Source organism: Pelophylax lessonae (genome assembly GCF_965119305.1).
Source record: "Pelophylax lessonae genome assembly, chromosome: 10".
NCBI lineage: Eukaryota > Metazoa > Chordata > Amphibia > Anura > Ranidae > Pelophylax > Pelophylax lessonae.
Genome location: NC_138777.1, coordinates 2,736,907 through 2,762,284, shown reverse-complemented (window position 1 = coordinate 2,762,284; position 25,378 = coordinate 2,736,907). Strand labels below are relative to the sequence as shown.

Sequence of the window (25,378 nt, the reverse complement as noted above, 5' to 3'; positions counted from 1 at the left end):
TGCTGCTAAAGGAGCAGACTGACTCTACCACATTAAGAGGCCAATGGGCGGGGCCATGTATTGTAAAATCTTGGATGAGAACCTTCTTCCCTCAGTCAGAACACTGAAGATGGGTCATGGATGGGTCTTCCAGCATGACAATGACCCAAAACATACTGCCAAGGCAACAAAGGAGTGGCTCAAGAAGAAGCACATTAAGGTCATGGAGTGGCCTAGCTAGTCTGCAGACCTTCATCCTATAGAAAATGTATGGAGGGAGCTGAAACTTCGAGTTTCCAAGCGACAGCCAAGAAACATTAAAGCGGAGTTCCACCAGTTTTTGTGTTTATTAAAAGTCAGCAGCTATAAAAAGTGTAACTGCTGACTTTTAATAAACATACACTCACCTGTCCCACCATCCAGCGATGCGGCGGGCAGAAGCCTTGGTACTCTCCCTCTTCACCCTGTGGCGCTGGCATCACTACTGTGGGCACCCGGCTGTGACAGCTTGCGGCTTCACAGCTGGGTGCGCATGTGCGAGTTGCGCTGAGTGGATGGGAAATCTTCTGGGACCTATGACGTGTCCCAGAAGATTGCAGGGAAGGAGGGGGAACCTAGGCGGCCCAAACAGAAGTGGAAGTGGGTACCTGTCAAACTAGGTGCCCGCTCCTCCCCCCCCCCCCCAAAAGAAAATGACAAATTTGGCATGTCAGGAGGCCTTAAAGCGGAAGTTCCACATTTGAGTGGAACACCACTTTAAGGATTTAGAGAAGATCTGTAAAGAAGAGTGGACAAAAATCCCTCCTGAGATGTGTGCAAACCTGGTCACCAACTACAAGAAACGTCTGACCTCTGTGCTTCCAACAAGGGTTTCTCCACCAACTACTAAGGGGATCAAATACTTATTTTACTCACTGAAATGCAACTCCATTTATAACATTTGTATCCTGTGATTTTTCTGGCTTTTTGGTTGATATTCTGTCTCTGTCATATAAAATACACCTATGATAAAAATTATACACCCACTATTTCTTTGTAAGTGGGGAAACTTACACAATCTGCAGGGATCAAATACTTATTTACCTCTCTGTAACTATTAGTATGGCTGGTGCCTTTTAAATAGAAATGAATGGGCCACAACTTTATTATAAGATAGGACTCATAATATATAGTCTTGCCTGTCCACTGCCTGCTTCAACACATCATGGATTAAGCCCTAACAGGGAGAAACGCGTTGTAGCAGGAGCTGGACAGAGGCTTTCTTGGCATATACCTTTTAGTATGGCAGGTGTCCTTTGAAGAGAAATTAATGGGCCACACACTGATGTAAAACCAACTTTAATATAAGAGAGGACTCACAACATATAGTCTTGCCTGTCCACTGCCTGCTCCAACACATCATTGATTAAGTCCTAACAGAGAGAAACGTGTTGTAGTAGGAGCTGAACAGAGGCTTTCTTGGCATATACCTTTTAGTATGGCAGGCCTCCTTTGAAGAGGAATTAATGGACCGCCTATCATGCCAAGAGAGGACTCATAACATATAATCTTGCCTGTCCACTGCCTGCTCCAACACATCATGGATTAAGCCCTAACAGGGAGAAACGTGTTGGAGTAGGAGCTGGACAGAGGCTTTCTTGGCATATACCTTTTAGTATAGCAGGTATCCTTTGAAGAGAAATGAATGGACTGCCCATCGTGCCAAGAGAGGACTCGCAACATATAGTCTTGCCTGTCTACTGCCTGCTCCAACACATCATGGATTAAGCTCTAACAGGGAGAAACACGTTGGAGCAGGAGCTGGACAGAGGGTTTCTTGGCATATACTTTTTAGTATAGCAGGTATCCTTTGAAGAGGAATGAATGGACTGCCCATCATGCCAAGAGAGGACTCACCACATATAGTCTTGCCTGTCTACTGCCTGCTCCAACACATCATGGATTAAGCCCTAACCGGGAGAAATGCGTTGTAGTAGGACCTGGACAGGCTTTCTTGGCATATACCTTTTAGTATGACAGGTGCCCTTTGAAGAGAAATTAATGGACCGCACATCATGCCAAGAGGGGACTCACACCATATAGCCTTGCCTGTCCAATGCCTGCTCCAACACATCATGGATTAAGCCCTAACAGGCAGAAACACGTTGGAGCAGGAGCTGGACAGAGGCTTTCTTGGCATATACCTTTTAGTATGGCAGGTGTCCTTTGAAGAGAAATTAATGGGCCACACACTGATGTAAAACCAACTTTAATATAAGAGAGGACTCACAACATATAGTCTTGCCTGTCCACTGCCTGCTCCAACACATCATTGATTAAGCCCTAACAGGGAGAAACGTGTTGGAGCAGGACCTGGACAGAGGCTCTCTTGGCTTATACCTTTTAGTATGGCAGGTATCCTTTGAAAAGAAATGAATGGACCGCATATCATGCCAAGAGAGGACTCGCATCCCATAGCCTTGCCTATCCTCTGCCTCCTCCAACCCCCATGGATTAAGCCTTAGGCTAGATTTAGATGTGCATCCTAATCTTCCCTTCCTCTGAAGCCTGATCCGAATTCGAATCACGCTTCCCAGGCTACTGACCAGAGGTTAGTTTTAACCCAATTTTTGCTGACAAACATGCCGCAAGCAGATGCATTGCACGCGGTTGTGAGGTATTTGTGGCGCTTCCCCATTTGCTAGTGTGTAGCGTTTGGTGGGCTTGCCGTTCGTTGATCGCTACACGTTGAATAAACTTTGCCATTGGCGCAAAGCGACCATGGCATCTACAACCCCCCGTTCATTGCCAATTGCATCTTAAGGGGGAGGGGTTGGCAAAAAATTTGGCTCAATCGTGCATTTTTGCTGCCTCCCCCAACTCCATGTCTAAATAGGGAGAAACACGTTGGACAGAGACTTCCTTGGCATATAACATATTTAGTATCACAGGTGCTCTTTCAGTAGAAATGATTAGGGCCACACACTGATCCCATCACCAATATAAAACCGGATTTACTATAATAAATTGAGGACTCGGAACATATAGTTTTGGCTGTCCAACACATCATTGCTTAGGCCCTATTGGGGAGAAACGCGTTGGAGCGGGAGGTCAGGTGACACTGTATGTTGTGATTCCTCTATTTATTAAAGCTAGTTTTAACTTGGTGATGGCATCGATGTGTGGCCTGTTCATTACTACTTGACCAGTGGCCCAGCTGAGCAGGGATGCCCTCCTGGGATATGAAGGTACAGGGAAGTTTGGAGCAGTAACGGTATTACCGATTTCACCGGTCCCCCCCAATAATGTCCAGCTCCACCAGAACTGATTTTTCCTTTCCATCCATGAACCTCAGTTACATGGTGAGATGATGGTGTCACCCTCGCAGGACGGATTCTCCATCATGTAGGATAAAAACAAGATTCAGCCATGATAGTGACACCTTCTGGGAGGAGACTGAAATGACGGCGAGGAAATGTGCCCATCCAATGAAATATTAGATGTAGGTGGAGTGGAATCCTTAGTTAGATGACACTTTCCGGTCCTTTTCATAGACAGGCTTCTGTCTGTGGCCAGCAGCGGACAATCCTGGTGGGGCCAATGCCAACATTTCCCACCGACCGGGTCTGCTGCCAGCGGGTAATTATCTCTGCCATAGAGGAGTACAGCTGTGTACGAGGCTTCTCTGCCATAGGCCGGGCTCCTGCAGTGCCAGATTTCCAATAGGATTGGTTGCCCAATGAGCCAAAATTCTGGAGCCCAGATCTGGCCAATGGTGGAAGTCCAGCAGATTTTATAGCACTTTGTTGTTCTGGAGTGATATGTAAGCCGCTTGTGGGGGGAGGGGGCGGAGCGTGGCTCCGGGATCTGTTTTCTGCAATGTTGGGATTTTGCACACAAAGAAAATAAACTTTATCTTCACCGATCAGAAGAGAATATTCCATTCCTTCCGAGCGCAACGCCGACTGACTTCATCACTTTCCTCAAGGATCACTGAAAATACGTCTGTAACTTTCCCCGCAATTGCCTGATATGAAGGAATATTGCTACATTGTATCAGAGCTTCATTCACGGAGATTCATTATACATTGTATCAGAGCTTCATTCACGGAGATTCATTATACATTGTATCAGAGCTTCATTCACGGAGATTCATTATACATTGTATCAGAGCTTCATTCACGGAGATTCATTATACATTATATCAGCTTCATTCATAGAGCTTTATTCAGAGATTCATTGTACATTGTATCAGAGCTTCATTCACGAAGATTCATTATACATTGTATCAGAGCTTCATTCATGGAGATTCATTATACATTGTATCAGAGCTTCATTCACGGAGATTCTATCAGAGTTTCATTCACAGGGATTCATTATACATTGTATCAGAGCTTCATTCACGGAGATTCATTATACATTATATCAGCTTCATTCATAGAGCTTTATTCAGAGATTCATTGTATCAGAGCTTCATTCACGAAGATTCATTATACATTGTATCAGAGCTTCATTCATGGAGATTCATTATACATTATATCAGAGCTTCATTCATGGGGATTCATTATACATTATATCAGAGCTTCATTCACAGAGTTTTATTCACAGAGATTCATTCACATAAATTCATTCTACATTGTATCAGAGCTTAATTTACGGAGATTCATTATATAATGTATCAGAGCTTCGTTTATGGAGATTCATTTTATATTGTATCAGCACTCAATTTACAGAGATTCTTTATACATTGTATCAGAGCTTAATTTACGGAGATTCATTATAAGTAATTTTCCAGCAGAAACAAACTGATTGTTACATGTGAACAAAAAGTGTCAGAAAAGGGGGCGGTGTAATCGGTCGGTGATCGGATTTAGAACAGAAAATAAAACTTCAGTAAAACAAAGCAAAACAAAATCCAACCCCCCCCCCCCCTTTACATAGGTGTCCTCATCAGAGTCTCTCCTCACTTTGGAGTCCCCAAACCCCCCAAACATTATATACAGGAGAATCTCATAAAATTAGAATATGAACAAAAAGTGAATTTATTTCAGTAATTGAACTGAGAAAGGTGACCTCCTATATTTTCTATAGATGTCACACAGAGGGAGAGATTTCCAGCATTTGATGATTTTGGCTTCCAGCGAGTGACACCCCAAAATTCAGTATCAGAAAATTAGAATATTACATAAGACCAATAAAAAAGGATTTATAATAGAGAAATGTTGTCTTAGTGAGAAGTCTGTCCATGTACAGTATAGGGGGAGAAGTCTGTCCATGTACAGTATAGGAGGAGAAGTCTGTCCATGTACAGTATAGGGTGAGAAGTCTGTCCATGTACAGTATAGGATGGAAAGTCTGTCCATGTACAGTATAGGGGGAGAAGTCTGTCCATGTACAGTATAGGATGAGAAGTCTGTCCATGTACAGTATAGGATGAGAAGTCTGTCCATGTACAGTATAGGGGGAGAAGTCTGTCCATGTACAGTATAGGGGGAGAAGTCTGTCCATGTACAGTATAGGAGAAGTCTGTCCATGTACAGTATAGGGGGAGAAGTCTGTCCATGTACAGTATAGGGGGAGAAGTCTGTCCATGTACAGTATAGGAGGAGAAGTCTGTCCATGTACAGTATAGGAGAAGTCTGTCCATGTACAGTATAGGAGGAGAAGTCTGTCCATGTACAGTATAGGATGAGAAGTCTGTCCATGTACAGTATAGGAGGAGAAGTCTGTCCATGTACAGTATAGGATGAGAAGTCTGTCCATGTACAGTATAGGAGGAGAAGTCTGTCCATGTACAGTATAGGATGAGAAGTCTGTCCATGTACAGTATAGGAGAAGTCTGTCCATGTACAGTATAGGATGAGAAGTCTGTCCATGTACAGTATAGGATGAGAAGTCTGTCCATGTACAGTATAGGAGAAGTCTGTCCATGTACAGTATAGGGGGAGAAGTCTGTCCATGTACAGTATAGGGGGAGAAGTCTGTCCATGTACAGTATAGGGGGAGAAGTCTGTCCATGTACAGTATAGGAGGAGAAGTCTGTCCATGTACAGTATAGGAGGAGAAGTCTGTCCATGTACAGTATAGGAGAAGTCTGTCCATGTACAGTATAGAAGTCTGTCCATGTACAGTATAGGATGAGAAGTCTGTCCATGTACAGTATAGGGGGAGAAGTCTGTCCATGTACAGTATAGGAGAAGTCTGTCCATGTACAGTATAGGGGGAGAAGTCTGTCCATGTACAGTATAGGAGGAGAAGTCTGTCCATGTACAGTATAGGAGAAGTCTGTCCTTGTACAGTATAGGGGGAGAAGTCTGTCCATGTACAGTATAGGAGAAGTCTGTCCATGTACAGTATAGGAGAAGTCTGTCCATGTACAGTATAGGATGAGAAGTCTGTCCATGTACAGTATAGGAGAAGTCTGTCCATGTACAGTATAGGAGGAGAAGTCTGTCCATGTACAGTATAGGATGAGAAGTCTGTCCATGTACAGTATAGGAGGAGAAGTCTGTCCATGTACAGTATAGGGGGAGAAGTCTGTCCATGTACAGTATAGGAGAAGTCTGTCCATGTACAGTATAGGGGGAGAAGTCTGTCCATGTACAGTATAGGGGGAGAAGTCTGTCCATGTACAGTATAGGAGGAGAAGTCTGTCCATGTACAGTATAGGATGTGAAGTCTGTCCATGTACAGTATAGGGGGAGAAGTCTGTCCATGTACAGTATAGGAGAAGTCTGTCCATGTACAGTATAGGATGGGAAGTCTGTCCATGTACAGTATAGGGGGAGAAGTCTGTCCATGTACAGTATAGGATGAGAAGTCTGTCCATGTACAGTATAGGATGAGAAGTCTGTCCATGTACAGTATAGGAGAAGTCTGTCCATGTACAGCATAGGAGAAGTCTGTCCATGTACAGTATAGGAGGAGAAGTCTGTCCATGTACAGTATAGGGGGAGAAGTCTGTCCATGTACAGTATAGGAGAAGTCTGTCCATGTACAGTATAGGAGGAGAAGTCTGTCCATGTACAGTATAGGAGAAGTCTGTCCATGTACAGTATAGGAGAAGTCTGTCCATGTACAGTATAGGATGAGAAGTCTGTCCATGTACAGTATAGGAGAAGTCTGTCCATGTACAGTATAGGAGGAGAAGTCTGTCCATGTACAGTATAGGATGAGAAGTCTGTCCATGTACAGTATAGGAGGAGAAGTCTGTCCATGTACAGTATAGGGGGAGAAGTCTGTCCATGTACAGTATAGGAGAAGTCTGTCCATGTACAGTATAGGATGAGAAGTCTGTCCATGTACAGTATAGGGGGAGAAGTCTGTCCATGTACAGTATAGGATGAGAAGTCTGTCCATGTACAGTATAGGAGAAGTCTGTCCATGTACAGTATAGGGGGAGAAGTCTGTCCATGTACAGTATAGGAGAAGTCTGTCCATGTACAGTATAGGAGGAGAAGTCTGTCCTTGTACAGTATAGGGGGAGAAGTCTGTCCATGTACAGTATAGGAGGAGAAGTCTGTCCATGTACAGTATAGGAGAAGTCTGTCCATGTACAGTATAGGGGGAGAAGTCTGTCCATGTACAGTATAGGAGGAGAAGTCTGTCCATGTACAGTATAGGAGAAGTCTGTCCATGTACAGTATAGGATGAGAAGTCTGTCCATGTACAGTATAGGAGAAGTCTGTCCATGTACAGTATAGGAGGAGAAGTCTGTCCATGTACAGTATAGGGGGAGAAGTCTGTCTATGTACAGTATAGGGGGAGAAGTCTGTCCATGTACAGTATAGGATGAGAAGTCTGTCCATGTACAGTATAGGATGAGAAGTCTGTCCATGTACAGTATAGGAGGAGAAGTCTGTCCATGTACAGTATAGGAGGAGAAGTCTGTCCATGTACAGTATAGGGGGAGAAGTCTGTCCATGTACAGTATAGGAGGAGAAGTCTGTCCATGTACAGTATAGGGGGAGAAGTCTGTCCATGTACAGTATAGGGGGAGAAGTCTGTCCATGTACAGTATAGGATGTGAAGTCTGTCCATGTACAGTATAGGAGGAGAAGTCTGTCCATGTACAGTATAGGGGGAGAAGTCTGTCCATGTACAGTATAGGAGAAGTCTGTCTATGTACAGTATAGGGGGAGAAGTCTGTCCATGTACAGTATAGGAGGAGAAGTCTGTCCATGTACAGTATAGGATAAGAAGTCTGTCCATGTACAGTATAGGGGGAGAAGTCTGTCCATGTACAGTATAGGATGAGAAGTCTGTCCATGTACAGTATAGGGGGAGAAGTCTGTCCATGTACAGTATAGGATGGGAAGTCTGTCCATGTACAGTATAGGAGGAGAAGTCTGTCCATGTACAGTATAGGATGAGAAGTCTGTCCATGTACAGTATAGGAGAAGTCTGTCCATGTACAGTATAGGAGGAGAAGTCTGTCCATGTACAGTATAGGAGGAGAAGTCTGTCCATGTACAGTATAGGATGAGAAGTCTGTCCATGTACAGTATAGGGGGAGAAGTCTGTCCATGTACAGTATAGGAGGAGAAGTCTGTCCATGTACAGTATAGGGGGAGAAGTCTGTCCATGTACAGTATAGGATGGGAAGTCTGTCCATGTACAGTATAGGGGGAGAAGTCTGTCCATGTACAGTATAGGATGCACTCAGTACTTGGTCGGGCCCCTTTTCCATGAATTACTGCATCAATGCGGCGTGGCATGGAGGCGTGGCATGGAGGCGATCAGCCTGTGGCACTGCTGAGGTGTTATGGAAGCTCAGGTTGCTTTGATAGCGGCCTTCACCTCCTCTGCATTGTTGGGTCTGGTGTCTCTCATCTTCCTCCTGACAATCCCCCACAGATTCTCTATGGGGTTTAGGTCAGGCCAGTTTGCTGGCCAATCAAGCACAGTGATCCCATGATCATGTGACCAGGTATTGGTAGGTTTGGCAGTGTGGGCGGAGCCAAGTCCTGCTGGAAAATGAAATCAGGATCTCCAGAAAGCTGGTCAGCAGAGGGAAGCATGAAGTGCCCTAGAATTTCCTGCTAGAGGGCTGCACTGACTTTGGTGGACCAACACCAGCAGATGACACCGACCCCCAAATCATCACTGACTGGGGAAACTTCACACTGGACCTCATGCAACTTGGATTCTGTGCCTCTCCACTCCTCCTCCAGACTCTGGGACCTTCATTTCCAAATGAAATGCAACATTTTCCACAGTCAGTGATGATTTGGGGGTCGGTGTCATCTGCTGGTGTCGGTCCAGAGTCAGCTCCGCCCTCTAGCAGGGAATTCTAGAGCTCTTCATGCTTCCCTCTGCTGACCAGCTTTATGGAGATCCTGATTTCATTTTCCAGCAGAACTTGGCTCCGCCCACACTGCCAAATCTACCAATACCTGGTCACATGATCATGGGATCACTGTGCATGATTGGCCAGCAAACTGGCCTGACCTAAACCCCATAGAGAATCTGTAGGGGATTGTCAGGAGGAAGATGAGAGACACCAGACCCAACAATGCAGAGGAGCTGAAGGCCGCTATCAAAGCAATCTGGGCTTCCATAACACCTCAGCAGTGCCACAGGCTGATCGCCTCCATGCCACGCCTCCATGCCACGCCTCCATGCCACGCCACATTGATGCAGTAATTCATGGAAAAGGAGCCCCGACCAAGTACTGAGTGCATCCTATACTGTACATGGACAGACTTCTCATCCTATACTGTACATGGACAGACTTCTCCTATACTGTACATGGACAGACTTCTCATCCTATACTGTACATGGACAGACTTCTCCCCCTATACTGTACATGGACAGACTTCTCCTCCTATACTGTACATGGACAGACTTCTCCCCCTATACTGTACATTGACAGACTTCTCCTATACTGTACATGGACAGACTTCTCATCCTATACTGTACATGGACAGACTTCTCCTATACTGTACATGGACAGACTTCTCCTATACTGTACATGGACAGACTTCTCTTCCTATACTGTACATGGACAGACTTCTCCCCCTATACTGTACATGGACAGACTTCTCCTATACTGTACATGGACAGACTTCTCTTCCTATACTGTACATGGACAGACTTCTCCCCCTATACTGTACATGGACAGACTTCTCCTATACTGTACATGGACAGACTTCTCATCCTATACTGTACATGGACAGACTTCTCCCCCTATACTGTACATGGACAGACTTCTCCTATACTGTACATGGACAGACTTCTCCTCCTATACTGTACATGGACAGACTTCTCCCCCTATACTGTACATGGACAGACTTCTCCTATACTGTACATGGACAGACTTCTCCCCCTATACTGTACATGGACAGACTTCTCCCCCTATACTGTACATTGACAGACTTCTCCTATACTGTACATGGACAGACTTCTCATCCTATACTGTACATGGACAGACTTCTCCTATACTGTACATGGACAGACTTCTCCTATACTGTACATGGACAGACTTCTCTTCCTATACTGTACATGGACAGACTTCTCCCCCTATACTGTACATGGACAGACTTCTCCTATACTGTACATGGACAGACTTCTCCTCCTATACTGTACATGGACAGACTTCTCCCCCTATACTGTACATGGACAGACTTCTCCTATACTGTACATGGACAGACTTCTCATCCTATACTGTACATGGACAGACTTCTCCTCCTATACTGTACATGGACAGACTTCTCTTCCTATACTGTACATGGACAGACTTCTCTTCCTATACTGTACATGGACAGACTTCTCACTAAGACAACATTTCTATATTACAAATCCTTTTTTTTTATTGGTCTTATGTAATATTCTAATTTTCTGAGATGCTGAATTTTGGGGAGTCACTCGCTGGAAGCCAAAATCATCAAAATTAGGAGAAAGAAATGCTGGAAATCTCTCACTCTGTGTGACATCTATAGAAAATATAGGAGGTTACCTTTCTGAATCAAAATACTGAAATAAATTCACTTTTTGATGATATTCTCATTTTTATGAGATTCTCCTCTATGTGAGGGGAGGGGCGATACAATGTATCTGTATGGGGGGGAGGGGTGATACAATGTATCTGTATGGGGGGGGGGGGTGATACAATGTATCTGTATGGGGGGGAGGGGTGATACAATGTATCTGTATGGGGGGAGGGGGGGTGATACAATGTATCTGTATGGGGGGAAGGGGGCAATACAATGTATCCATCTATGTGAGTGAAGTTGCAATTCCCTGAAATGTAATCAGTGTGTTTTTTTTTTAATTTCTGGATTTTGCAGATTTCTAGATTCTCCTTATTTTCCTCAATTCTGTTAAATGTCAGATGCTGCCTGGTCCCCACCCCCCTCTACATCTGAAATGTATTATTCTGGAGTTTGTATGATCCCCGACACCTCGCAGCTTCCTGTTAAATGATTCTGAGCTGCAATCAGCTTCACTTTCCTTGTAGATGAGACGGAGTCTCCAATGGCGGAGAGGAAATCCCCGGATTACAGTCGTGGCTCAGCAGTTGGTTTTCCCTGTAGACTTTCAGAAACTTTAATGGTTGGAATTACATTCTTCTCATGATATAATACACATTACCAATCACATATAAAATCTCCACCTTTCATCAATAAAAAGCCGTCCTTGAGTTCAGGCAGTGACTTTGCCTAGGCTGAGATGATGTCATCATTCTCCTGCAGGCAGGAAGAAGAATTTCCTCAGTCTCCCCTCCCCCAGTGATCAGAGAACATACCGCATGTACCATGGGAAATGTATCCTAGGACGGCTCCACTTTGAGTGTCACCACTACTATATTTATCACTGCTGTCTTCTGGATTCTGTGCCGGACAATTACTCTGCACCATAGCGACCACAGGGGGTCGCTCACCCGGCAGGGTTGCCATTCACAAAGCACCTTTCATCTTGTTCAGTGAATACGAAGTGTTCTCTTATTGGATGAAGTGGAGATTGTGATGTCACTGACCCGCCTCTACACCCTGTCCAATCAGAGATCATCTTGCATTCATTGAGAAAAATACAAGGCAGTGACTGTCCACTTCCACAGCAGTCCCACAGGTCTGGCATATGTATGGTTACACTGGTGAAGCTGAGATCCTGTACACGTCATACCGTACACGTCACCCTGAGCTCCTGTACACGTCATACCGTACATGTCTACCTGGGGCTTCTGTACACGTCATATCGTACACGTCACCCTGTGCTCCTGTGCACATTATACCTTACATGTCACCCAGACCTCCTGTACACGTCACGCCGTACACGTCACCCTGACCTCCTATACATGTCACCCTGACCTCCTGTACACGTCATACCGTACATGTCACCCAGACCTCCTGTACACGTCATGCCGTACACGTCACCCTGACCTCCTGTACACATCATACCGTACATGTCACCCTGATCTCCTGTACACGTCATACCATACACGTCATGCTGAGCTCTTGTAAATGACATACTGTACATGTCACCCTAAGCGCCTGTGCACGTCATACCGTACACGTCATACCATATGCGTCATGCTGAGCTCCTGTACATGTCATACCGTACGCGTCACGCTGTACTCCTGTAAACGTCATACCGTACATGTCACCCTAAGCTCCTGTGCACGTCATACCATACACATCATAACGTACGCATCACGCTGAGCTCCTGTACATGTCATACCATACACGTCATACCGTACGCGTCACCCTGAGCTCCTGTACACGTCATAATGTACGTGTCACGCTGAGCTCCTGTACACGTCATAATGTACGCGTCACGCTGAGCTCCTGTACACGTCATAATGTATGCGTCACACTGAGATCCTGTACACGTCATACCGTACGCGTCACCCTGACCTCCTGTACACGTCATACCGTACGCGTCACCCTGACCTCCTGTACACGTCATACCGTACGCGTCACGCTGAGCTCCTGTAAACGTCATACCGTACGCGTCACACTGAGCTCCTGTAAACGTCATACCGTACGCGTCACGCTGAGCTCCTGTACACGTCATACCGTACGCGTCACGCTGAGCTCCTGTACACACTCACAATTGCCGGATTTGACACAAACAAATAAGAAGAAAAATCCCATTTCTGCAGAGTAAAAATATTTATTTTGTTGTTACAAAATCTTAACAGAATATAATAATAATGTGAATGTCTATAAATAGGAATATAGTACATGGCTGGAGCTCATATAATATACAGACAATGCATGAATGAGACTTTCACCCAACACTCTCTGATGGTGAATCATACACCACACATGGACCTGAAAGATTCACCCCCAGTGAATGTTAAATTCTCCGCTTTATAAATATACTCCGAAGTGTTTGTATATAAAATAAAATAATAATTGTGGAATAAAAACCACAGAGTGCACCATCTCCACTCTGATTGGATGAGATAGAAGTCAATATGGGGGGGCGATATTCTCTCCATTTTTAGTAAAAGGAGTAAATCCAAACCTGGTTACCAGCAGACGGGACCCCCACTATGTCCCAGAATTCAAAACCCCCACCGTGTCCCAGTATTACTACAACACCCCCACTATGTCCCAGTATTACTACAACACCCCCACTATGTCCCAGTATTACTACAACACCCCCACTATGTCCCAGTATTACTACAACACCCCCACTATGTCCCAGTATTACTACAACACCCCCACTATGTCCCAGTATTAATACAGCACCCCCACCATGTCCCAGTATTAATACAGCACCCCCACCATGTCCCAGTATTACTACAACACCCCCACTATGTCCCAGTATTACTACAACACCCCCACTATGTCCCAGTATTAATACAGCACCCCCACTATGTCCCAGTATTAATACAGCACCCCCACTATGTCACAGTATTAATACAGCACCCCACCGTGTCCCAGTACTAATACAGCACCCCCACCGTGTCCCAGTACTAATACAGCACCCCCACCGTGTCCCAGTATTAATACAAAACCCCCACCGTGTCCCAGAATTAATAAAGCGTCCCCACTATGCCCAGTATTAATACAGCACCCCCACCGTGTCCCAGTATTACTACAACACCCCCACCGTGTCCCAGTATTACTACAACACCCCCACTATGTCCCAGTATTAATACAGCACCCCCACTATGTCCCACAAAGTGTAAAGTAAGGCAAAATGAAATAGAAGATATTGAGCTCCAAACTCCCTGTAGTGAGCTGACAATGCTGCCTCTGCTGCACCGAAATCCCAAGCAGTGTTGTCAGTCCTCCCCTGTCAGAGTATAGTACCCCTCCCCTCTATGGTATGGAGATAGTGGGGGGACTGGGGATGTTCTGCAGTCAAGCAGCAGAGAACTCCTCCAACACTGGGATTTTGGTTCAGCAGAGGCAGGCAGTAAGAGGGGTGTGAGTGGAAGAAATGAGGCGGCTGCACAGCCAGGTTGTCAGATTAACACACACTCCTGGCAGCAGCAGATTATGGCAGTGGCAGTAAAAGAGTTAAATGCCACACATTTGCTTCTATGGCGGCAGAAGGTTTGTGTGGTGAGAGCTCACCCCCAGCACAGAGACAGAGAGGTCAGACCCCCAGCACAGAGACAGAGAGGTCAGACCCCCAGCACAGAGACAGAGAGGTCAGACCCCCAGCACAGAGACCGAGAGGTCAGACCCCCAGCACACGGACAGAGAGATCGGACCCCCAGCACAGAGACCGAGAGGTCAGACCCCCAGCACAGAGACCGAGAGGTCAGACCCCCAGCACAGAGACAGAGAGGTCAGACCCCCAGCACAGAGACCGAGAGGTCAGACCCCCAGCACAGAGACAGAGAGGTCAGACCCCCAGCACAGAGACAGAGAGGTCAGACCCCCAGCACAGAGACCGAGAGATCAGACCCCCAGCACAGAGACAGAGAGGTCAGACCCCCAGCACAGAGACAGAGAGATCAGACCCCCAGCACAGAGACAGAGAGATCAGACCCCCAGCACAGAGACCGAGAGGTCAAACCCCTAGCACAGAGACCGAGAGATCAGACCCCCAGCACAGAGACAGAGAGGTCAGACCCCCAGCACAGAGAAAGAGAGGTCAGACCCCCAGCACAGAGAGGTCAGACCCCCAGCACACGGACAGAGAGGTCGGACCCCCAGCACAGAGACAGAGAGGTCAGACCCCCAGCACAGAGACAGAGAGATCAGACCCCCAGCACAGAGACAGAGAGGTCAGACCCCCAGCACAGAGACAGAGAGATCAGACCCCCAGCACAGAGACAGAGAGGTCGGACCCCCAGCACAGAGACCGAGAGGTCAGACCCCCAGCACACGGACAGAGAAGTCGGACCCTCAGCACAGAGACAGAGAAGTCAGACCCCAAGCACACGGACAGAGAGATCAGACCCCCAGCACAGAGACCGAGAGGTCAGACCCCCAGCACAGAGACAGAGAGGTCGGACCCCCAGCACAGAGACAGAGAGGTCAGACCCCCAGCACAGAGACAGAGAGGTCGGACCCCCAGCACAGAGACCGAGAGGTCAGACCCCCAGCACACGGACAGAGAAGTCGGACCCTCAGCACAGAGACAGAGAAGTCAGACCCCAAGCACACGGACAGAGAGATCAGACCCCCAGCACAGAGACCGAGAGGTCGGACCCCCAGCACAGAGACAGAGAGGTCAGACCCCCAGCACAGAGACCGAGAGGTCAGACCCCCAGCACAGAGACAGAGAGGTCGGACCCCCAGCACAGAGACCGAGAGGTCAGACCCCCAGCACACGGACAGAGAAGTCGGACCCCCAGCACAGAGACAGAGAGGTCAGACCCCCAGCACAGAGACAGAGAGGTCAGACCCTCAGCACAGAGACAGAGAGGTCACCCCCAGCACAGAGACCGAGAGGTCAGACCCCCAGCACAGAGACAGAGAGATCGGACCCCCAGCACAGAGACAGAGAGGTCAGACCCCCAGCACAGAGACCGAGAGGTCAGACCCCCAGCACAGAGACAGAGAGATCGGACCCCCAGCACAGAGACAGAGAGGTCAGACCCCCAGCACAGAGACAGAGAGGTCAGACCCCCAGCACAGAGACAGAGAGATCAGACCCCCAGCACAGAGACAGAGAGGTCAGACCCCCAGCACAGAGACAGAGAGGTCAGACCCCCAGCACAGAGACAGAGAGGTCAGACCCCCAGCACAGAGACAGAGAGGTCAGACCCCCAGCACAGAGGCCGAGAGGTCAGACCCCCAGCACAGAGACAGAGAGGTCAGACCCCCAGCACAGAGACAGAGAGGTCAGACCCCCAGCACAGAGACCGAGAGGTCAGACCCCCAGCACAGAGACCGAGAGGTCAGACCCCCAGCACAGAGACAGAGAGCTCACCGCCAGCACAGAGACAGAGAGATCAGACCCCCAGCACAGAGACCGAGAGGTCAGACCCCCAGCACAGAGACAGAGAGGTCAGACCCCCAGCACAGAGACAGAGAGGTCAGACCCCCAGCACAGAGACCGAGAGGTCAGACCCCCAGCACAGAGACAGAGAGGTCAGACCCCCAGCACAGAGACAGAGAGGTCAGACCCCCAGCACAGAGACCGAGAGGTCAGACCCCCAGCACAGAGACAGAGAGGTCAGACCCCCAGCACAGAGACCGAGAGGTCAGACCCCCAGCACAGAGACAGAGAGGTCAGACCCCCAGCACAGAGACAGAGAGGTCAGACCCCCAGCACAGAGACAGAGAGGTCGGACCCCCAGCACAGAGACAGAGAGATCAGACCCCCAGCACACGGACAGAGAGATCAGACCCCCAGCACACGGACAGAGAGATCAGACCCCCAGCACACGGACAGAGAGATCAGACCCCCAGCACAGAGACAGAGAGGTCGGACCCCCAGCACAGAGACAGAGAGATCAGACCCCCAGCACAGAGACAGAGAGATCAGACCCCCAGCACAGAGACAGAGAGGTCAGACCCCCAGCACAGAGACCGAGAGGTCAGACCCCCAGCACATGGACAGAGAGGTCGGACCCCCAGCACAGAGACAGAGAGATCAGACCCCCAGCACACGGACAGAGAGATCAGACCCCCAGCACACGGACAGAGAGATCAGACCCCCAGCACACGGACAGAGAGATCAGACCCCCAGCACAGAGACCGAGAGATCAGACCCCCAGCACAGAGACAGAGAGGTCGGACCCCCAGCACAGAGACAGAGAGATCAGACCCCCAGCACACGGACAGAGAGGTCGGACCCCCAGCACAGAGACCGAGAGGTCAGACCCCCAGCACAGAGACAGAGAGGTCGGACCCCCAGCACAGAAACCGAGAAGTCGGACCCCCAGCACAGAGACAGAGAGGTCAGACCCCCAGCACACGGACAGAGAGGTCGGACCCCCAGCACAGAGACAGAGAAGTCAGACCCCCAGCACACGGACAGAGAGATCAGACCCCCAGCACAGAGACAGAGAGGTCGGACCTCCAGCACACGGACAGAGAGGTCACCGACTGCACCGACAGGGCAAGATCCTAATCATGTGACCACTGTGAGAGCCAATCAAAGCCCACTTAAAGGCCAGCCGGGAAGTGGCATTAAAGGGTTAACATCACCTATTTAGGATCCAGATGACAGCCCTGGAACCTGGACCACCAATGGGAAGATAACATACTTCTATCCATACTTACCTTCCTTACAGGAGGTGCTCTTTGTTCTCCAGCCAGTCCTGGTCACATTGCCTAGGCACTGGTCACATGATTGTAGCTAAAGGGTCCCATTGGAACTGGTCAACTAGAAGATCTACCTAACGGCTGACATTGCATGGGGGCGTGGCTGTCAGCATCCCACCATGCTTGTAGTCTGTCGGGCAGCACCTGGCCACACCTAGTCCCGCCCACTGCTTTCAGGATTGACAGCACTGAAACTCCTCCCACTGTGAGCTGCAGTGCCTGGGAGCGTGTGAGGATTTGGTTCAGACAAAGAAACAGTTTAAGAAGTTTTTTCCAGTTTAGAAGACTTTGTGTGTCACACAGCAACTGGGATTTGGACCGTCGTACCTTTATATGGACTTCTAGGCTTGAATTTTATCAGTGCAATTCAATCTGCATTTCTGCCATGGAATCCTGACATAGAAGAAAGGGGAGGGGCTTTTATAAAAACGTCACAACTTTTGGAAGGTTTCGTCCTCATAATGTCATCATTATGGAAATAATATATCGGGGCTTTAAGTACCGTTTACCTTTAAAGATTGAATGTAGAGACAGCAGAAAAATATAAAATATACTTTATTAAAAAAACAAAAAAAATATACAGGTTAAAATTTTTTTTCCAGTTTTACCACATATCCTAAAACAGGGATTGGCAATTAGATCACAATCTGAAGGTTGACGCATTTCGTGGGAACCTTCACTTCCTCAGGACCTTGAATCTCAATTAGATCACAATCTGAAGGTTGACGGGTTTCGTGGGAACCCCTGCTTCCTCAGGACCTTCAATCTCAATGAGATCACAATTTGGAGGTTGACACATTTCATGGGAACCTTCACTTCCTCAGGACCATGAATCTCAATTAGATCACAATCTGAAGGTTGACGGGTTTCGTGGGAACCCCTGCTTCCTCAGGACCTTCAATCTCAATTAGATCACAATCTGAAGGTTGACGCATTTCGTGGGAACCTTCACTTCCTCAGGACCTTGAATCTCAATTAGATCACAATCTGAAGGTTGACCGGTTTCGTGGGAACCCCTGCTTCCTCAGGACCTTCACTCTCAATTAGATCACAATTTGGAGGTTGACACATTTCATGGGAACCTTCACTTCCTCAGGACCATGAATCTCAATTAGATCACAATCTGGAGGTTGATGCATTTCGTGGGAACCTTCACTTCCTCTGGACCTTCAATCTCAAATAGATCACAATCTGAAGGTTGACACATTTCGTGGGAACCCTCGCTTCCTCAGGACCTTCAATCTCAATTATTATTATTATGTATTATTATACAGGATTTATATAGCGCCAACAGTTTGCGCAGCGCTTTACAGTGTGGGGGAAGACAATACAGTTACAGTACAATTCAATACAGGAGGAATCAGAGGGCCCTGCTCATTAGAGCTTACAACAATTAGATCACAATCTGGAGGTTTGACACATTTTGTGGGAACCTTCACTTCCTCAGGACCTTGAATCTCAATTAGATCACAATCTGGAGGTTGACGCATTTTATGGGAACCCTCGCTTCCTCAGGAACTTGAATCTCAATTACATCACAATCTGAAGGTTGACGCATTTCGTGGGAACCTTCACTTCCTCAGGACCTTGAATCTCAATTAGATCACAATCTGAAGGTTGACACGTTTTGTGGGAACCCCTGCTTCCTCAGGACCTTCAATCTCAATTAGATCACAATCTGGAGGTTGACGCATTTCTTGGGAACCTTCACTTCCTCAGGACCTTGAATCTCAATTAGATCACAATCTGGAGGTTGACACGTTTTGTGGGAACCTTCACTTCCTCAGGACCTTGAATCTCAATTAGATCACAATCTGGAGGTTGACACGTTTTGTGGGAGCCTTCACTTCCTCAGAACCTTGAATCTCAATTATACATAAAGATGAAAACAAAAATAATTCTGCGCTGGGGAAGATTTTAACAGAGGAGAGAGAAAAAAATAGCATTTTGTGTCATACGTGTTCTTATTATTTTTTATTTATGTTTATATAAATATAGACAAAGTTGTTTTTTTCCCTTCCCCTCTCTTTGATGGGTTTAGGATATTTTATGCTATTTATTGGATTGATTATTGATGTTTATGTGTTATATGTTCACTCATGTATTTTTCTTCTAATATAATTTCAGTATCCATCTTCATTTATAATTGAGATCCAGGGTCCTGAGGAAGCGGGGATTCCCATGAAACACATCAAACTTCAGATGGTGATCTCATTGGACCCTAACATATTCATCTTTTTGTCAAGTCCTGTTTGAGGATATGTGGTATTATTGGCAAAAATATTTTAGGTGATCGTATGATAAAATCATTCAAATTTTTTTTTTTGGACTGTATTTTTTAATGGTGTTATAATAAAGTTGTATATTTTTTATTTTACTGGTGTCTCTACATTCTATCTTTAGATATATACTTAAAGTCCCAATATTTCCCTTTATTTGTCATGTAATCCTGGTGCAGACTTTATTAGTTATATTATATATGAGTGTCTATTATCAGGACTGAACATGGACAGGATGGCCTCTATGTGGTCCTTACAGCCTGAGCTGTCCGCCCTGATAGGCAGAGAATAGTCACACATCATATAATCCCTGAGGGAGGTCCCTGGCTCTGCTTTCCATGCCCTAGGCCTAGGTCATCACTCCAAGATGTAGGATAATATACCGGCTGCTGACCTCGAAGGTTCCACAGAAATATAATCAGGAAGCTCCAATATGGCGGCCGGTGGTCAGGTATCCGGGATAAGGCGCCATTCTTCATGCAGTTACCTGGTCTCCTATCCCAGCCATTGGGTCACACCTCTAACGTTTCTCAGCACAGATCTGGTATGGATACGGCTGGAGGGTCATGCCGAGCTTTGGTTTCAGGTTCGGTACGGTGCCGTGCGGAAAATGGAGGTGGAAGCGACGGAGAAGGGTCGTGAAGAAAAGGAAAAGCTCCATCCTGGCAAGCTGTTCTCCCAGACAGTGGCGGCGGCCTGAAAAACAAAAACTATCATTAAAAAAAAAATTAACTTTTTTTTTTTTTATTTTTACAATATGAATCTACTACAATCATGGAAACAATCCTTTATCACTCTGGTCTGTTTTCTGGGGGGGGAATGCTGTGCGGCACCCAACAACATCATAAATTTGGAAGCTTTCGCCCTGCAATTCCATTGCAATAATGTAGGGGGCGCTGCATTGTGGGACACTGGTAGATACAGATTTAGAGACCCAAAGGTAATATAAACTATGGAAGCTTAACCTGCAATGCCTTCACATAAATATAGGGGGCGCTGCATTGTGGGACACTGGTAGATACAAATTATCAGACATGACACCATCATAAACTATGGAAGCTTTCACCTGCAATGCCTGCATATAAATGTAGGGGGCGCTGCATTGTGGGATACAAAGTAACAGAGTGTGGCCCCCGGGTCCAGGGCCCGCTGCACATAGAATAAACCTGCCTGTCGGGACTCTAGGACTATACTGAAATATTGTAGTCCCTGATAGGTGTCCATGGTGTCAGATCCAGATTTGGTGACATGGTGATATGTTTATCATCCTCCAGTATGGGGGATTCGGAGCGCGCTGCTCTGGAAATCACGATGCGAATTCAGCCACACAGATTGTACAGATTAAATGGGTGAGGGGGAGGGGGGCCGAGTCGCTGCACCATGGGCCTCTGCATTGTAATTGCCCCCCTGAGCCAAAAGTTGCCAGTCAGCCCCTGATGGCAGTCACATGGTTTAATGACCCTCCCAGCTGCTGCAGATGTCCGGCCAGCAAAGGACTTTCTGATAAAAGTCATCCCAGAAAAAAAAAAAGAAAACACCAGATTGGATGGAAATCGCAAAACAAACATGTGCTCCGCCTCCAGGGCGGTTCTCACCCGCGTGGCTCGCATGCCATTTCTTTAACCACTTAAGCTCCGGAGGATTTGGCTGCTCAAAAACCAGGGCCTATTTTGCGATTCGGCACTGTGTGACTTTAACGGACAATTGCACGGTCGTGCGACGCTGTACCCAAATGAAATTGACGTCCTTTTTTTCCCCACAAACAGAGCTTTCTTTTGGTGGTATTTGATCACCTGTGCAAATATCTGTGTTCCCCGGACACAGCTGGAAGAGAGAGGAAATCCCCCCTCAGTTGTCACCAGAACGGGGAATATTGGTTTCCTTTCACAACAAGACATCTAAAACATTCACTGTGCTTTGGGAGTTCAGACATGCCCCTCCCCCTTCTCCTTCAGGGACACAAAAAAAATACAGAATATAGAAATGTAAAATCCTCCAATAATCCAATTATAGGAAGATTCTTCCATATACGCAATCTCACAAATATATATATATACAGTATCTGACAGAACTAAGTACACCCCTCCCATCTATCAGAGCATGATCCCCTCCCCCCAGAGACTGGGCCGCAGGGCAGTATTCCAACATAACGACCCCAAACACCTCCAAGATGACCACTGCCTTGGTAAAGAAGCTGAGGGTAAAGGTGATGGACTGGCCAAGCATGTCTCCAGACCTAAACCCTATTGAGTATCTGTGGGGGATCCTCAAACAGAAGGTGGAGGAGCGCAAGGTCTCTAACATCCACCAGCTCTGTGATGTCATCATGGAGGAGGGGAAGAGGACTCCAGTGACAACCTGTGAAGCTCTGGTGAACTCCATGCCCAAGAGGGTTAAGGCAGTGCTGGAAAATAATGGCGGCCACACAAAATATTCACACTTTGGGCCCAATTTGGAGATTGTCACTTAGGGGTGTACTCACTTTTGTTGCCAGCGGTTTAGACATTAATGGCTGTGTGTTGAGTTATTTTGAGGGGACAGTAAATTTACACTGTTATACAAGCTGTACACTCACTACTTTACATTGTAGCAAAGTCTCATTTCTTCAGTGTTGTCACATGAAAAGATAGATGGGAGGGGTGTACTTACTTTTGTGAGATATTGTATGTACAGCCAAAAAAAAATCAGAGGGATAAAAGATAAAATATAAGATACATGAAGAAAACAAATCTCACGAATAAAATCAAAATTGTTTTACAATTAGAAAAACTCAACAAATGGGAATCCCCGACAACCATTATCGTATCAATATTGTATTTGTTTCGGAGCCCTGAGGAAGGGGGACGTATTGGAACCCCCAAAACCCATTGTCTTGTTGTGAGAGAAGAACATTAGAAGACTTTGGACACTTGAGAAAAAAATGGATTTTTGTAAAATCTTACCGTAAAATCCTTTTCTCTTAGCTCATTGACAGACGTAGTCCTCGGTGATACAGCACCTTCGGGTTATGTTGCCTCCACAGGAGTAGGACTAGACAGGAAATAAAATGCTCTGGCCACACCCTAGGGGCAGTCCCTGAGGGTATATCCTCTCTCTCTCTGCCACAGCAAATCAGTTATGTCACAAAAGCAGTGCTTAGAGAATTTAACCCAACCCAACTCAAAAACAGAGGGGCGGGGACTACGTCTGTCAATGAGCTAAGAGAAAAGGATTTTACGGTAAGATTTTACAAAAATCCATTTTTCTCTATCGCTCATTGACAGACGTAGTCCTCGGTGATACAGCACCTTCGGGACGTCCCAAAGCAGTACCACAAATGAGGGGTGGGAAAATGGAAATCAAATCCAAATCTAGAAGGCCCAACCGGTGCCAACTAGAAGTTTACAATGCTCATCCTTAATGATGAGACTCAACAAAAAAATTTTCAAACAGAAAAAAACCCTCGAGGTAGACCACCGGTCTCCTCAAATTGCGGCCTGCAAAACCTTGCGGCCAAATGAGGCATCCGCTGATGCCGTCACATCAATTTTATAGAATTTTGTAAAGGTATGTACCGACGACCAGGTGGCCGCCTTACATACCTGGACCACTGACGCCTGATGGCGAAAGGCCCAGGAAGTACTGAGCGCTCGAGTGGAGTGCGCCCTAACAGGGAACGGAGGACTCTGACCCTTAATAGAATAAGCCTGTACCACCGTTTGTCTAATCCATTTGGCAATGGTCGCGGCAGATGCAGGCAACCCCTTTCTGGGGCCATCCGTGATCACAAAAAGTGAATCCGTCTTACGGAAAGATTCCGTAGCTTTCAGGTATACCCTGATTGCCCGAACCACATCCAAGGAATGCAACGCATGTTCCTGATGATGCTTGGGCTGAGGACACAAGGAAGGTAGTACAATATCTTCATTCAGATGAAAATCTGAAGCCACCTTAGGAAGAAAGGATGGCTTAGGATGAAGTACTACCTTATCCCTATGAATCACTAGGTATGGTGACTGGCATGATAAAGCAGCCAGTTCTGACACCCTGCGAGCAGAAGTAATAGCCACCAAGAAGGCCACCTTCTGGGATAAAGTAAGCAAGGGAATCTCCCTGATGTTTTCAAAAGGAGGTTTCTGTAGAACCGACAAAACCAAATTAAGATCCCAGGGCGGTAAGGGCGCGCGGACTGGTGGAGCCAGGTGCCGCACCCCCTGGATGAAATTCCGCACCAAGGACTTGGTAGCTAAAGGTTTCTGAAAGAAGATTGCTAATGCTGAAACTTGACCCTTGATGGTGCTCAAGGCTAGCTTCTGCTCAACCCCTTTTTGCAAAAAAGCCAATATTCGAGTCACCGAATAGGTACGTGGAGGAAATCCTAAAGATTCGCACCACGCAATATAAGTCTTCCATGTGTGATAATAGACTTTGCTGGAAGTCGCTTTCCTTGCTTTAATAAGGGTAGGAATGACTGAAGCTGACAACCCTCTGTCCTTCAGTACCTGGGTCTCAATGGCCAGGCCATTAAAACCAGCGACTGTAAAGCACAATGGTAGATTGGTCCTCGAGACCACAGACACTCCCTGAGACGCAGTTCCCACGGAACGTCCGCGACTAGCAAGTCCAAGTCGGCCAGGCCGGCTTGACGAGGCCAGCCTAGAATTTCTAGGACCACTGGCGCTGATTGGATCTGAACCAGGCGTCCCTAGAGCTATCTGGCCCTGACCATCCGACAAAGTCTGGTCGTTTTCTGTTCCCACACATTTATCCGACACCTGATTCCTATCAGGAACGGTGATCTCTCCTGGTTGAATCTCAGGGACCGAAGTCACCCGGCTAGAGGCTTCTTGGTCTATCTGGTCAACCAGATCCGATTCCTGTGGGGAATTGAGACTAATCTTAGGAAAAGGTAAAGGAAAAGATCTATTCAGGGAACGGTGACTACCGCTCCCTGTAGTACTTAACTGTTGGAAGGGAAGAATCGCACCGGTAGTAGTAGTCGATGCTCGATCTAATTCGGTCCTCTGTTTGTCCGACCAGCCTTTCTTGAACCCTCCTGGAGGAGTCTTGCCTTTCCCGCTTGTTCCAGCCGGGCGTACGTACCCTTTATGGGCGGTAAAGAAAGGTCCTCGCTTGTTGCGAGGTCCCTTAGCTTTAGCAGCCTGTGGCAAGAAAGTGCTCTTGCCCCCAGTGGCATCCTTAATAATTTCATCTAGGGTGGCCCCAAATAGGCGATTCCCCTGAAAGGGGAGATTCGTCAAGGTCTTTTTGGAACCTAGGTCAGCTGACCAGCATTTTAACCACAGCACACGTCTGAGTATTACCGCTGACATAGATGCATGCCCTAATAGGGGGGTAGCATCCAAGGCTGCGTCACAGACAAACTGTAGCCCTTGTATAATCTGTTCCATCAAATCAGATGTTTCCTGTGGAATATCTTTTCCCCTAAGGTCTTGGCGTACCAATCTCGCCCATTCCGTA

General features: G+C 47.0%; 1 protein-coding gene across 1 annotated transcript in view; it reads right to left on the bottom strand.

The window, feature by feature from the left end:
- Positions 1 to 20,311: 20,311 nt before the first annotated feature.
- CYP2R1 (cytochrome P450 family 2 subfamily R member 1) overlaps positions 20,312 to 25,378 on the bottom strand; it is a 38,381-nt gene continuing 33,314 nt past the window's right edge. The window contains exon 5 of the mRNA XM_082269797.1: positions 20,312 to 20,614. Coding sequence (XP_082125923.1) covers positions 20,439 to 20,614 — 176 coding nt within the window. The 3' untranslated portion in view covers positions 20,312 to 20,438. The remainder of the gene's footprint in view (positions 20,615 to 25,378) is intronic.